General features: G+C 46.5%; 1 protein-coding gene across 3 annotated transcripts in view; it reads left to right on the forward strand.

Moving 5' to 3' along the window:
• The window catches only part of Bcar3 (BCAR3 adaptor protein, NSP family member), a 112,808-nt gene extending 100,447 nt beyond the window's left edge, over positions 1–12,361 (forward strand). For 2 of the 3 annotated variants that reach the window (XM_087624885.1, XM_087624886.1), the window contains 5 exons: positions 1,666–1,781; positions 5,718–5,889; positions 7,311–7,422; positions 7,677–7,889; positions 11,745–12,361. In XM_087624885.1, the coding sequence (XP_087481011.1) occupies positions 1,666–1,781; positions 5,718–5,889; positions 7,311–7,422; positions 7,677–7,889; positions 11,745–11,923 (792 nt within the window). In that variant the 3' untranslated portion in view covers positions 11,924–12,361. 3 annotated transcript variants of the gene reach the window in all.
• Positions 12,362–15,005: the final 2,644 nt, after the last annotated feature.

Consider the following 15,005-nt stretch of genomic DNA (forward strand, 5'->3'; position numbering starts at 1 on the left):
GCGAGCCTTTGAGTCTTACTGCATAGAGGGTGTGGGTTGCAGTACACGCGTCACAGAGATACAGGGCTTAAATCTCTGGCAGGATGATGGTCTAAACACGTGTAACGTATGGAGTGCCTTGTCGTGGTCAAGGTGGACCTCTCCTTCCTGAGACCTGGCCAGAGTTGCTCCCTTTCTACATGGCCAGTGACTCACAACTTGTACTTTCAAATAGTCATTTGAATCCTTAGCAAAGCCCTTCAGAGAGGCAAATCTAGACTGCAGCCGTGAGCCTAGAATGAATCCTGAAACCCGTCACCCATCTGGTGCCTGCCACATGTCCAGACTTGGTTAGACCCCTGCGTCCCAGGGTCACACTGCAGTACATCAGTGAGCCTGCGTGGCTCCACTGTAACAGCTCAGCGTGCTGTATTCTAAGAAATGGTCAGGTCTGACCTCCGATTCCTTTCACATGTGATTACACACGTTAGAAATGAGATGGTTAAAAAAAAAAGTCACACTGTAAGAAACAAAAAGAATGGATTTAATCAATGAAGAAAAAAAGCAAAGAATTGGGTTGAGATGAGAGCTGGCTTGGACAAAGAAAGATTTTCTTTCAGGGAAACCTCTGTGGAGAAGACGTGGGTGTGTTGGTTTCCAATCACCACATATGTTTTTAATGGCTTCCAGCCGTAAGGTACACTTACTGCACCCAGGAGAGGCGTAATTAGGGGCAATAGCAGCCAGCCGTGGCTGTTAAATGAGAACATGAATGGTAAGGCCCAGAGCAGAGGGAACTTGGACGGCTCCACTTTCCCACTGCAGAGACTGGTGGGCTCCCCACACACTCACAGCCTTCTTGTTGGCAGCAAAATGTCTTGCCAGGATCCAGCCTGTGTCAGGCCAGAGCTGCATAAATGACTAGTTCCCTGGCTGGGCTTGGACGCGTACCAAATCTTTAGGCTGTATAGACTGCTTAGGGGTTCCAGCAGTCCTTTGCCCACTAAGCATGTGCATGTACATGTGTGTTCTTGTTCGTGTGTATGTGCATGCGTGTATGTGTGTGAGTGCTTGTTCACGTGTGTGTGTGTGAATGCTTATTCATGTGTGTGTGCATGTGTGCGCGCACATGTGTGTTCTTGTTCCTGTGCATATATGAGTGTGTGTGCACACGAATGTGTACAAACACGTGTGTTCTTGTTCATGTGTGAGATAGCACACATATGAGGGTACATATGCACATGTCAGTGTGTGGAGCTCAGGGGACAACCGCTCAGATGTACTGAGGACCTGGGCTTGCCACAGAGGCTGGCCGACTGGTGAGCCCAGGGGTCCCCCGTCTCTGCCTGTGTTCAGTGCTGAGGACTAGCAGTCTGCCCTACCATGCCTCTCATTTTACGTGGGCCTTAGAGACCAGATGTGTGTTCTCATGCTCATGCAAGCGATGTATAGACCAAACTATTTTTCCCAGCCCCTCACCCAGTTTTATATTTTATTATGTATATTTAAACTCTTCAAATGTCATATATAAGGAACATTTTGCATGCTGTCTCTCAAAGAGATCCAAGCGCCTTCCATCCACAGCCACCCGGCTTCCGTGTACTGTATTTCTATCTTTCCTCGTTGTAAATTAACACGGGCCCAACACACTCCCTGATCCAGCGAATTTCTCCTTGGCTCCGACAGGTTGCTAGGATACTGGAAGTCTCTGAAGACATGAAGAGGAGCATGGGCGTGAGCTCGGGACTGGAACTCATTACCTTGCCTCACGGACGCCAGCTGCGCCTGGACATTATTGAAAGGTGAGTGTGCCGCGTCTGCGTTCCCACACCGTCAGCTCCTTGCAGGTATCCATGCAGCAGCAGGATGCTGAGGAGGGAAGCAGCATCAGACTGTCCTGGAGTCACTCATGACCCTTCTCAAGCCTGCGCTGTAGAGTACCTGGAGATGAGCAGGCAGTGCAGCCCACGTCTGGGACATCACGCCCTCCTTGCCCCATCCCCAAACAGAGGCTGGAGACTGGCCTTGTTTGAGGCTGCAGCCAGAACATTGCACCTTCCTGCTGCTTTCAGGAGGTCTCATGGGGTCTCTGGAGCTTAACACCTCTTGATGAATTAGTTAGGGTCAGGAAAGACTGAGGAGAGCGGATTCTGACCTCCCTCTTTAGGGGTGGACAGGAGGACGACTGGGGATCCCCAGGCTCTGAAACCATTCTGCCCTGCTTCAGGAACACTGCAACCCCTGGGTACTTAGTTCTTTTCTTGTTGCTGTACTAAATTACCCTGGCCAGAGCATCCCAAGAAAGGATTTATTTCAGTTCATAGTCTGTCATGGTGGGGAAGCTTAGACAGCAGGAAATTGACAAATGTGGTCAGGCTGTGTCTTCAGTCAGGAATGCAAGCTGCTGCTCCATGCCTTCCCCATACACAGAGCAGGGTCCCAGCTGGAGAGTGCCCTGCCTACAGGGCAGTGTCTTCCTACCTCAGCTAATAAAGTCCCCCAGGGGCCCATCAACCTGCTGATTCTGGATTCTCTCAAGTTGACAGTACTCACCACCACACTGGGTGTTTATTCAAACACACAGGTATCTGTAATCTTAGTAATGGGGGCTGAGGCAGGATGCTTAAGTCCAGCCCAGGCTACACAATAAAGCTTTGTTGCAAACAATAAACAAGCCATGAAACAAAACAAAAGCATGCCCTCAGAATGCTTAGAGACAAGAAACAGAAGACTAGATTTTCATATTAAACAAAAGCTGCCCCCCCCCATGCTCACTAGTGTGCAAATTATTTCACAGCATGACTGTTACAGCTTCCTTGATATTCTTGGGTACAGCCCTGGCCAGTTGAGTTTTCTATGATGCAGGAATTGTGCTCAGACCAATGACTGTTGTGGCCACTGTGTGTGGGTGGCAGAGGGAACCGAGAGATGAGAACCTTTGATTCAAGTGTTAATCATATCTACTTATCTACTTGTGCAAACAGCTGTCGGCCTCTGGGAGTAAAGGCTACATTCCACACAGCTTTACACACATGAGTGTGGGGTGACGTGTCTGTAATCCAGCACTGGTAAACAGGCGAAGAGGATCACAATTTCCAGGCCAGGCTGTCATAGGTACAGGGAGTCCAGCCTAGGCTATGGCTCAGCGGGAGTGGGGCGGAGGCTGGGGTGGGGTCAGGAGGAGGGTAGATGTGTTAGAGAGTTCCCTCAAACTTTGTCCAGGCAAGCTTTGGGGACTTTGATGTCCTACTGAGCCACCTGCTTCTCCTGACTCCTCACTTCAGCCTCCTCCTCCTCATGCCCAGGAGCTCGCCTCACTTCCCCTGTGTTGTCTGGGTAGAGTGGTCACCCTCACTTCCTCATTCCGAGTAGATACACTGCAATCTGGAAACTCCAAACACTTTTTTCCCCCTGGTATTGAGACACGGTGTGCTGGGACCTGAGCTCTGGACCTAAGCCATGGCCAGAGGCTGCAGGGCCACTCTCTTGCTTGTCTTCTGACTTCAACTCTGTCCAGACCCATCCTTTTTTGCTGCTTGCCTAGAATCTTGCACTCTAATTTGTTTCTATCTCTTTCTGATGGTGGGCTCTCTACTCAGAGAGTCTGGGGATAGTGACTGGTTACAGTGTGTTAACTAAATAGAGGCAAAGGTCTTGGGAGCCCTGAACTGCTCAATGACTTCATTTTCCTGATCTGGAATCAAATACAGACTACCCTGGCCGTCATTTACTCATTCCCAGGCAGGCTAAGCTGGAAGCATTCTTCTGGTAAGATGTGGGTATGGCTAGCTGCTGGCCACTGACATGTCAACCACAGACTGAGTCATTCACACACACACCACCAGCACCAGGAAGTCCCCAGCAGATGGTGAGCAAGTGATTGTCACTAGCCTATTAGCTGGTTAGCCACTGATGGCACGCCACGTGAGTGAAGCAGGGGAAAGAAGCACCTGTGGTGTGAGTTAATACTTCATTAAGAGACACAACTCTTTAACAAGTACACGAAGTTTATCCTTTGGGAATCCAGTTGGATTCATTGGTTAGAAAGACAAGAAATCAGGGATGGGACATAGTTGGGGGAAAAGGAAAGAGGTGGGACAAACAGACAAAATGAGTCAAGGTAGTCAGGCCTGGTGGAGACAACCCTGTCAGTTACAGCTTGTACAAGGGACTGAGTCAGGAGGACCAGAGATTCAGTAACTGAGGAGGCAAATTAATGAGACCCTGACTTAAAGGGTAAGATGGGCTAGAGACATAAGTCAGGTGTAGAGTGCTCGCCCTGGATGTACAGGCCCTGGGTTCAGTCCACAGCACCTTGGGGAGGGGGTTGAGAGAGGAGAGAGAGAGAGAGAGAGAGAGAGAGAGAGAGAGAGAGACACACACACACACACACACACACACACACACACACACACACACACACAGAGGGAGGGAGGAGAGGCTTACATTATAGAGGTGGTAAGTTATTTTTGTGCCCATAGTCTATATTTTATAAACCTTGCCCTTGCTTTGTAATTGTGTACCACACACACACACACACACACACACACACACACACACACACACACACAGGGAGGGAGGAGAGGCTTACATTATAGAGGTGGTAAGTTATTTTTGTGCCCATAGTCTATATTTTATAAACCTTGCCCTTGCTTTGTAATTGTGTACCACACACACACACACACACACACACACACACACACACACACACACGGAGACAGCAGAGTTCATAACTCAGCTCACAGGTTTTAGAATTGGGAAGGCGAGGCACGTGCCCACCACCCCTGCTCACTAAGGCTGAGGGAACACCTACCCGGGCACAGCAGGAACAGCAGGAACAGCAGCACTGGTGCTGGGACTCAAAGGCTCTGGGATCTTAGGAATCAGAGCTACAGTTTTACTTCCAGTGTTTGCCCGTGAGCCTGGAAGACTAAGACAGTCTGGCCAGTAAATTCAGTAAATTCAGTAAATTCAGTTTGGGCAGTGAATTCCTGGGTTCGGATTATAGAGGGAGGAACTCACTGTCTGAGCTTCCTGCCACTGTCTGACCCGCATATAGGACCCCATTGTTATGCACAGAAAAGTCACTGTGTTTCCTGCCCTGAGACTCTTGAATATGACCCTCGTAATTTAGGGTGAGAAAAAGGGAGAATGGGGGCGGAGGAGTAGATACTTTGTTTTATTAGGGTCTGACCTTACAGCAAATTCCTGCCTGTCTTTCAGTCTTTGTTTACCTCCCCCGTCTCTCTGTGGAGTCTGTGTTCCGGCTACAGAACACACTCCTTGAGTCCTCTCTCTTCCTCTTGTTCTGATACCCATGACATCTTGAATCAAGTTTATAACACCCCCCATCTCTGTCTCCCACTCTTCCCCTCTCTTTTCCATTCCCACTAAGGGGTAGCATTCTTCCTCAGGGGTAGCATTTCCTGTATATTGGGGATGTGATATCTCCTAAGGGAGAGGGAACATGTAGCCATGTGCACTTTTGAGGTCCTCCTGCCCAGGAGGTCCTCTTCATGGTCCCATGTCCAGGGTTGAACCTGGCTATGTCCTAGAGCATCTTACTTTCTGAATTGATAGTGCATTCTTTGTCTGGTGTGGGGTGGATTTTATTGAGATCAGCTTTCCAAACTGGCTCCCAGCCAGTGGCACACAAATAACCCTCCTTCCGGATAATTAAGGCCATCTTCTCCTCCTTTTGTTGACCCAAGCCCTACTCTTGGCCTTCTCCTACCTAGACACAACACCATGGCCATTGGCATTGCTGTGGACATTCTGGGCTGCACGGGCACATTGGAGAACCGGGCAGGAACCCTTAATAAGATCATCCAGGTGGCAATGGAACTGAAGGACACCATGGGAGACCTCTATTCCTTCTCAGCCATCATGAAAGCCCTCGAGATGCCTCAGGTGAGATGAGCTTCCCACACAACACTTGTCACAGAGTTCTGTACACTGACACCGTGCACATCCGACTGCTCTGGCAACCTCTAAAGATAAACTAAATTTTAGTGAAAGCTGCACCGTTTACGGGCCGCCAAGAGCCCTGTCCTCAGTATTTTGATTCTGTTATAAAAACACTGGTAACTGTTGATAGTTCAATAGCTCATCTTTGATACATAATAACAAGAGTTAGCCTTACAATATTCCTGAAGAACCAGTTAGGGTAAGACACCATGCTGGAGTTTACGGCATGACAGAGGCTGCATCTACTGGTGTCCTCAGGGATGTGGCTATTTGGGGTAATGACTGGTGATACCTTGGCATTTAAGGAGCTCATATCAGAGAATCCCTAAACCAGCGGTCCCTAGTCTGTGGGTCACGACTTCTTTGAGCATCAAAGGAGTCATATGTCAGACATTGTACATATCAGATATTTACATCATGATCAGTAACAATAGCAAAATTATAGTTATGAAGTAACATTTTACAGTGGGGGTGGGCCACCATAACATGAGGAACTGTATTGCAGGGCATTTTAGCATGGGGAAGGTTGAGAACCACCGCTCTAGATTTGGTTTTTCTCAAAGTCTCTTCCCCAAGGTACGTAAGGCAGTTGTCTAGCTCTCTCACTGGTCATGCAGCACCCCAGCTAGAATATCTCAGGTAGGGTCTGTGACTTTGTCTGCATTGACAGATGCTGGATAATTTCAGAAGCCTGCCTAACACATGGGCCTCTGTTGTGAAGGAAGCGATCTGCTCTCTGTACTACTCAGGTCTGCTTTCCTTTGTGTGAGTGCTTGGGGAACTTTGACTAGTAGTCAGTCCTGCAAGCCAGGTGCAACCAGCAGTGTCAACACTACTGGGTCTTTGTCTTGGCTGTTTCCTAGACACAGACTAGCTCCGAAATCCTGCCAGGTGCCCATAAATTGCCACCCTTGCCACTGAGGGACACAGCTGCAGTCAGATGTCCTGGAAGTCAGAGCATGCTTGGCACATCATTTTCTTCATTAAAAACGAACAGCAACAAAGGGTGACCCCCTTAAAAGCAAGATACTGAGCAGATTAAGGGACGGGCCCTTACCTGAGATTTCTTAGAATCACACGGTAGGGGAGAACCCATCACTAACCATCCTCTGCTATACACACAAAATAACTACAATGAGATACTTAGGTCCCGGCATTTCCTTTTTAAGTACGTGTAGAAGATGCACACATGCAAACTCTGTGGGATGGGCCCTCAGAGCGATGTAGAATAGGGTATGGGCTTACGCTGCCTCTCACTAGCTGCTCTGACACTTCACGCCCATCTATCTCCTATTCCACAACTTAGGCAGAAAGGCATTTTTTTAAAAGAGCCTTTCTGAAACAATAACCTTTCCTTCTTCCAGATCACAAGGTTAGAAAAAACATGGACGGCTCTGAGGCACCACTACACGCAAACAGCCATCCTCTACGAAAAGCAGTTGAAGCCCTTTAGCAAAATCCTGCATGAAGGCAGAGGTGAGCACAGCAGGGCAGGGTGGGTGTTGGGGCCTCTCCTGTGCTAGCAGTTCCTGCTCTGTTCATCAGCGCTTTAATCAGGGCACAGGCCAAGCCTGTCACCTGACGGCTGATGCTGGCTCATGCAGTTTTACACTCACACAGTGGCGCTGCATGGACATCTCCGCAGTGGCTCCTGAAACCCAGATGACCAGTTGGGCCTGTGGTTGACTGTCAACAAAATATGATCTGGAACTTTCCTCCTCATTCCTCAGAGTCGACATATGTCCCAGCAAGCAGTGTGTCCGTCCCACTGCTGATGCCTCTTGTGACCTTAATGGAACGGCAGGCTGTCACTTTTGAAGGAACCGACATGTGGGAAAAAAATGACGAGAGCTGTGAAATCATGCTGAGTCACTTGGCCACAGCCAGGTTCATGGCCGAGGCTTCGGAGAGCTACAGGATGAATGCTGAGAGGGTCCTGGCAGGTAGGAACTTCTTCCTGGAATTCTTCCTAGGTAGGGATGAGAAGGAAGGGAAAAACAAAAGGGCGTGGATATCCTCGATCAGAAAAACGACCAACAAAAAAGATTAAGTGTAGATACTACATTTCCTATGTCAATGCTCATTACTTCCTATTGTGATAATAGAAAGACATGGTGTGTGTGTGTGTGTGTGTGTGTGTGTGTGTGTGTGTGTGTGTGTGTGTGTAAGCCAGAGGTCAACTTCAGATGTCTTCCCTCAGGCACCAGCCACCCCTTTTTTTGAGTCAGTCTCTCACTGGCCTGGGACTTACCATGGAGCTAGGCTGGCTGGCCAACAAGTCCTAAGGACCCTCCTACCCCTGGCTCTCTGGGTAGGGATTGGGGGACACACTATGCTCCGCAGTGATGGCGCACACCTTTACTCCCAGTACTTGGGAGGCAGAAGCAGTTGGATCTCTGTGAGTTCAAGGCCACCCTGGTCTACAGAGTGAGTTTCAAGGCAGCCAAGTCTACACAGACAAACTCTGTCTTGAGAAATAGAAATTTTCTTTAAAAAATTATATGTGTTTCTATGTAGGTAAGAGTGAAGGTGCACAGGGAGGCCAGAGGCGTCAGGCTGTTGAGCTAGCTACAGGCAGCTGTAGGCCACCCGACAGAGGTGCCAGCAGCCAAACTCAGGTCCTACGACGGCAGTACACATTCTTAACTGTGAGCCATCTCTCAGGCAACCAAGAGCAGCTTAAAACAATCGAGAATGTCATACATGTGTACTGTATTTATGTAATTTCTACCATACATGCTTACCTTCACCTCCAGGGTAAATCACTTTAGTGTCACATATATGCACACACAAACATGTATCCTTAAATATAACCTAGAGTCAACCCTGGAGGAGACTGACTCTTCTCTCTTAGCAGCCATTAATTACCCATGGCATTTCATCTAGGGGTGGGGCCTCACAACGTGTCCTCCATTCACTTTGGAATGTTGCCATTGTACGGGTCTTGTTTAGGTGACTATGTTTTTGAGATTGCATGGGTTCAACTTCCTATCCTATGCAGAAGACAGCACCTTATAGTATGGTCCTCTTTCCCCCTGCTGTGCCCTGAGCCTTCGGTGTAGACATTGGATCAGAGATGTACTAACTGGGGGACAGACAGTAAGCTATTGTCTGCATTTTGACCACTTGGGGACTTCACTGATGGGCAGGATCTGCTGCAAGAGCAGCTGCTTTAATGAGTGGCAAGAGCTACGCCTATCTGTGGTTGTGGGGAGATCCTTAGAGCGCAGCAGGAATTACACTGGTGTGGGAGAGTGGTGGTAGGTTCTCCCCTGACCTCATCAACCACGGGTAGTTGACTGGCTTATAGGACTAGGCACAAAGTTCCTCCTACGGAGTGTGCCTTTAATCCAAGTAGATGGCTGTTGGTTACCCCCAAGATATAAGTGTCACTTTTGCACCCCTAAAGACACCTGCTATGATACTCATAGTTGTGGCTCACAGGCTCTAACGCAGAGTAGGACTGTCAGTTGGTTTCTTCCCCTTGGCAGCCTGTGCAGCGTCTACAGATGCTATGAGTTAGTCCTCATAGAGGAGGCTTCCAGCTCAGTCCCAGCCTCATTCATCCAGGTTCCTCACCTAAAGTATGTGGTATCTTCAGCAATGGGGTCTTAGCTTCAAGTTCTAGGAGTCTCTTAAAACCTTTGACCAAAGACTCCAAGAGATGTTTCCTGTGCCTGGCACTGGAGTTTCTGTTAGATTGACTACGGCTCTTGGGGGGAGTGTTATCACTCCAAGTGGCACGACTTGATTTAAATTAAATTATTTAAATGATTAGTGTATACACATACACTAATATAAACACAAACTATGTTTCTTTATAGTTTTTTAAATCATCCTTAGTGGTTTTTTTGGTTTGTTTGAAGGAGAAGGGACGAAGCGTTTCCCTTCATAGCACCTGTGTCCTATTGTTCCTCTCCAGAGCTCCCCTCACAACCCACCATGGTCCCTTGTCATGAGGCATTTATCTTTCTGGGTCTTGTTTACCCAGCTCAGAATAGTATTTCCTAATTCTATCCAGTTACCTACAAAATTCATTAATTGACTTTCTTCGCAGCTGACTAGCATTCCAGTATGTGTGTACCAGTTTCCTCATCCGTCCCTCAGCCCAGGGGCTCTTAGGTTATCCCACTTCCTAGCTGTTGTGAAGAGCACACTGAACACGAGCCTGTAGTGCCATGTCGGGTCCTTTGGGGATACAACAAGGATGGCAGAGGTGGATCATATGCTATGTGGGCATTAATCGCACTGATCTTATAGTGGCTGCACCACTTACAATTCCACTAACAGCAAATAAGGGTTCCCCTTTCCCCACATCCTTGCCAGCATCCATTCTTGATCTTAACCACTCTGACTAGGGTAATGAGGGTAAGATGGGATCTCAAAGTAATTTTAATTTGCATTTTACTAATTGTTAAGAACGGTGAACACCTTTAAAGGTGTTTCTTGGCTACTTTTGTCTGAGAACTCAGTTTTTAAGTTGGGCTATTTGACTGTTTTTTGACTTCTTACCATTGGTCCTCGGTCAGAGCTTTTGTGTTAGATGTCTCACTTGTCGACTGCTTATGTGCAGCTCTTTAATGTGTGTCCTGGAGACTGGGCTCAGACCTTTGTGCTCACACAGCAAGCACTGTACTGACTGAGCTGTCTCCCCGACCTGGAGTTCTCACACATGTATGTCTCTGTCTCTATTCTAATTCATCCCCAGGCTAAGCCCTGTAATTCCAGATAATTTGGGGGTTCTATATCGCTTTTCCTCTATGTTCTATTGAGGGGTAGAATAAATAAAAGGCAGAGTTGAGAAGAATATCCACCATTAGCACCTGGGAAGGTGTCTTTATCTAGACCTCACTGTGTTCTTGTTCCAAGTGTCCCATACATACTGGAAAGTGCTATGTATGTGTGCTTGAGGTTCTGTAGTAGAAGAAAGCTTCCTCAGACAGAGTGACACCCGTTCATCACAGGGGTGGTCTGTGCGCTGCAGTAGGCTAAGTGGAGAAGCTCAAGGTGCTTAGAGAGAGGCGTCTCAGCACACAGTGCGTACGTGTAGTGTGAGTCACTGGTTTGCTCAGAGAAGGCAGCATGTGGGGACGACTTCCAGAAGAAAACAACTTCATTGTTTTTAATAACTGTGTTACTGACTGTGAGTACAGGGTCTCATAGATTTGAGGCTGATCTTAAAACTTGATATATAGCCAAGGATGACCTTGAACCTCTTGATCTTCCTGCTCCTGTCTCCCAAGTGCTAGGATCACAGGTGTATGTCACCATGCCTGACTTGTGCTGGAGACTGAACCCAGGGCTTCATGCGTGCTAGGCAAACAGTCCACCAAGTGAGTTAGGCCCACAGTCCCCTTTGTTGTATAGTCAAAAGCCATTTGGCAGAAAGCAGAGATGGGCTGAGTTTGGAATTCTACCCAGACAGTGAAACTGGCTGCCTGGAATTACCCTAAAACTATATAAGTTTACCAGCATAAATCAGACTTTACAGCGAAGATAGTAAGTCACGCGGTATGTAGCTGGATGATGTGACAGGTAAGTTCTGCATCAGTCACAATCGTTACGAACAACTGCAGACAAGGAGCCAGTTACCATGTCTCCTCACAGCAGCACACGCCCACAGGGGACACAGGCTTCGAGAGTTGATTGTGAATTCTTTGAAGCTGGTCAAATGCCCCACATTTTTCTGAGAGAGGAGAATGTTCATTTTAACTCCTCTTTAAAACAAACTTTTATTCATGGTTACCTTTTAATTTTAGGCGGATAAGGACTGAACTTACCTGTTTTGTCTTGGTTAGATTTCCAACCGGATGAAGAAATGACTGAAATCCTAAAGACTGAGTTCCAGATGCGATTGTTGTGGGGCAGCAAGGGTGCTGAAGTCAACCAGAACGAGAGATATGACAAGTTCAACCAGATCCTAACTGCCCTCTCACGGAAATTGGAACCTCCTTCTGGAAAGCAGGCTGAGCTGTGAGAACCTTCTGGAGGACCCCGGGGCACAACCTGGAGCTTCCCCAGCCCCTCCTCCGGGAATGCTTATCATCTGATAAAGTAATACCGTGCAAAATCTAACGAGATGCAAGCCATCAATATCCGTAGGATATTAAATGTGTAGATTGCACAGAGCACACTTATTTATGAATTGTTTAAAATTACTACTGATTTTTAAATGAATGTTAATTTATTATTAAGATAACTATTGCTAATGTGGATCAGCAAATTTAAGACCCAGCTATGTTGCTGGTTGTTTAATATCATGGTATTCGACCTTCTTAGTTTTAATTCCATGTCACATACATGTAAACAGAGGCATTTAAAAGGAAAGCATGAAACATTGAAGAGGGTATCAGTTATATGATATTCTTTGATATGAAACTGTAAATAGTGAATGGAAATATATCTTTTTGTGAAATAACTGTATCCTGTCTCTTTAATATTGACTCAACTTAGCATGACAATTCTAATTCCTGGGTTCTAAGGAACTTTTTCCCCTATCCCCATATTAAACGAAAATTAATAAAAGTGGTTTGCAAATCTAGGGTTTCTGCTGCAAGAGACAGAAGGAATATTGAGCCAAAGGAGTCCTGCTTCAAAAGACCTAGGTTCAAACCCAAGGGCAAGTTCTTGCAACATACTGTACCAAGATGTCAGCGGCCATTTTATTCACGACAACAATTGGTCTACCAAGTGGGCTCTCTCCTGCAAAGCCCTCCCAGGCACACTGGGAGCAATGCTTTCCTATTCCTGGTTCTCCTGTTGTCTCTTAACCTGTATGTTAGTCACTTTCTACAAAATCAACTTGGGGAAGAAACGGTTTATTTTGGCTTATGGTTCCAGAGGGTCAGAGAACATGACAGCATAGGTGTGTAGTCAGGCAAAGCATGATAACAAGAAGACCCATCACATTTTCATCCACACAGGGACCAGAGCAAGAACAGGAAGTGGGGTCAGACTATAAAGACAGCCCAATCCCAGTGACATTTCAACCTCCTAAAGGTTAAAGGACCTGTGAGCTTCCCAACAGCACCACCAATTTGGGACACAAGTGTTCACATACATTTGCTTTGAGGGGACATTTCTACCACACCCTAACACCTTTAGAATATATAGTGTTTGCTATACTTTGAATCGACTAAAATATATAGAAAAAGCATGCAAACAGTTTCCTCTAGCTGATAAATACACAAATCTTGCAGGCTCACTTTCTAGGTTTCTGGCCTTCCCCCAAATAATACTGTCTAGTGTTCAAATTCTCTATTTTCCATTGTAAAAAGTTTAGAATACAAGATTTTAAAATATTCTGCCACCAACTATCAAAGACTGAACTATTTGTTTTCCTATCATTTTTGTTTGTATGTTTGAGACAGGGTCTCACTGTCCTGGCTGTCCTGGAACTCACTATGTTGACCAGGGTAGCCTTGAGTTTACAAGAGATCTGCCTGCCTCTGCCTCCAAGTGCTGGGCCTGCCTTGTTTTCCTGTCTTTTTTTTTTTGGTTCTTTTTTTCGGAGCTGGGGACCGAACCCAGGGCCTTGTGCTTCCTAGGTAAGCGCTCTACCACTGAGCTAAATCCCCAGCCCCTTTTTCCTGTCTTTTAAGTATTTAAATTACACCAAGTTCTATGGCCATAAAACAAGTCAGAAGGTTTCTTCACGACATTAAATAGTCCTTAGAGGATTGATTGCCTGGTTACAGATATCACACTATAACATGGTCATATTAAATACTACACTGTCCTAGTTTTTCTTTTTTGTTGCTGTGATAAAACACTGATTAAAACAAACTTGAAAAAAAACAAACTTGGGTTGAAAAGTTTGTCAAACGTACAGGTAGGAGTCTGTCAGCAAGGCAAGCCAGGGCAGGAGCTCAATGCAGGAATCTGGAGGCTAGAACTTGATACAGAGGCCAAGGAGGAATGAGCTTCCTGTGTTGCTTCCTGCTTCTGCATCCTTACACAACTCAGGACCACTACCTGCACTGAGGTGACACCACCTACCATGGGCTGGACCCTCCCACATCAATCACTAATAGTAAGATGTCCCATAGACTCCTCTGATGAAGACAATGTCTCAGTAGGTTCCTTCTTCCTGGGTGACAATTTGTATCATTGACAAAGTCGTGAGCACATTTACTCAGACCTACTAGAACCATGTATGAAGCTCTATTTATGGTCAATACAGCTGTTAGGCACTATTAGTTTCAAATCCTCGACTCTTATGTGTCCACTACCTAAACCTAGAGTCACAAGAGCTTGCCACCTCTTAAAGGTGCTATTGCATGTGTGTGTGTGTGTGTGTGTGTGTGTGTGTGTGTGCGCGCACATTGTCTGAACTTGTGTGTGCAGGTGTGTTTGCATGTGAAGGGTGGAGGTCAATGCTGAGTGTTTTCCGCCATTGCTCTTTTTATGTTTCTAAGATAGTCTTTCACTGTATCTGGGGCTGATTTGCATACAGTAGATGGCGTTGTGGAGCCACCTGAGTCCATGCCTACACTGAGGTCACAGTCCCCAAGCCCAAGTTATGTGGGTGATGAGGAATGTTTATACACCAGGAATTTTGTACACTGAATCATTCAGCCACCTCAGCATTTATGGTTTTTCTTTTCCTTCCTTCCTTCCTTCCTTCCTTCCTTCCTTCCTTCCTCCCTCCCTCCCTTCCTTCCTTTTTCTTTTTTTAAAGAAAGGGTCTCCTGCAGCTAAGGTCGGACTCCAGCTCACTGTGTAGCCAAGGAGGACCTTGAATTTTAACCTCCCACCTCCCAAATGCTGGGACTACAGACATACGCTATCCCATCCAACCTACATTTGTTCATTGTTTCGGTGAGGGAATATCCATCTATCTACCTTGGGCAATATAAAGGTTTAGATGTCTTTAGAAAGCTCTTTCACAAAAGAACACTAAATAATTGTTAATCTGTCTTTTAATGCAAGGTCGAGCTTAATGATAGAAAGATTCTCGGAACACTCCCTCTCCTCAACCCTGAACAAAGCTAAACAACCTGTAAGTAACCCTGAAGAAAATACTAAATTCACCCCCAGTGAATGGAGAGTGGAGGAGC

The sequence above is a fragment of the Rattus norvegicus genome, chromosome 2 (genome assembly GCF_021556685.1).
Source record: "Rattus norvegicus strain SHRSP/BbbUtx chromosome 2, alternate assembly SHRSP_T2T, whole genome shotgun sequence".
NCBI classification, from domain to species: Eukaryota; Metazoa; Chordata; class Mammalia; order Rodentia; family Muridae; genus Rattus; species Rattus norvegicus.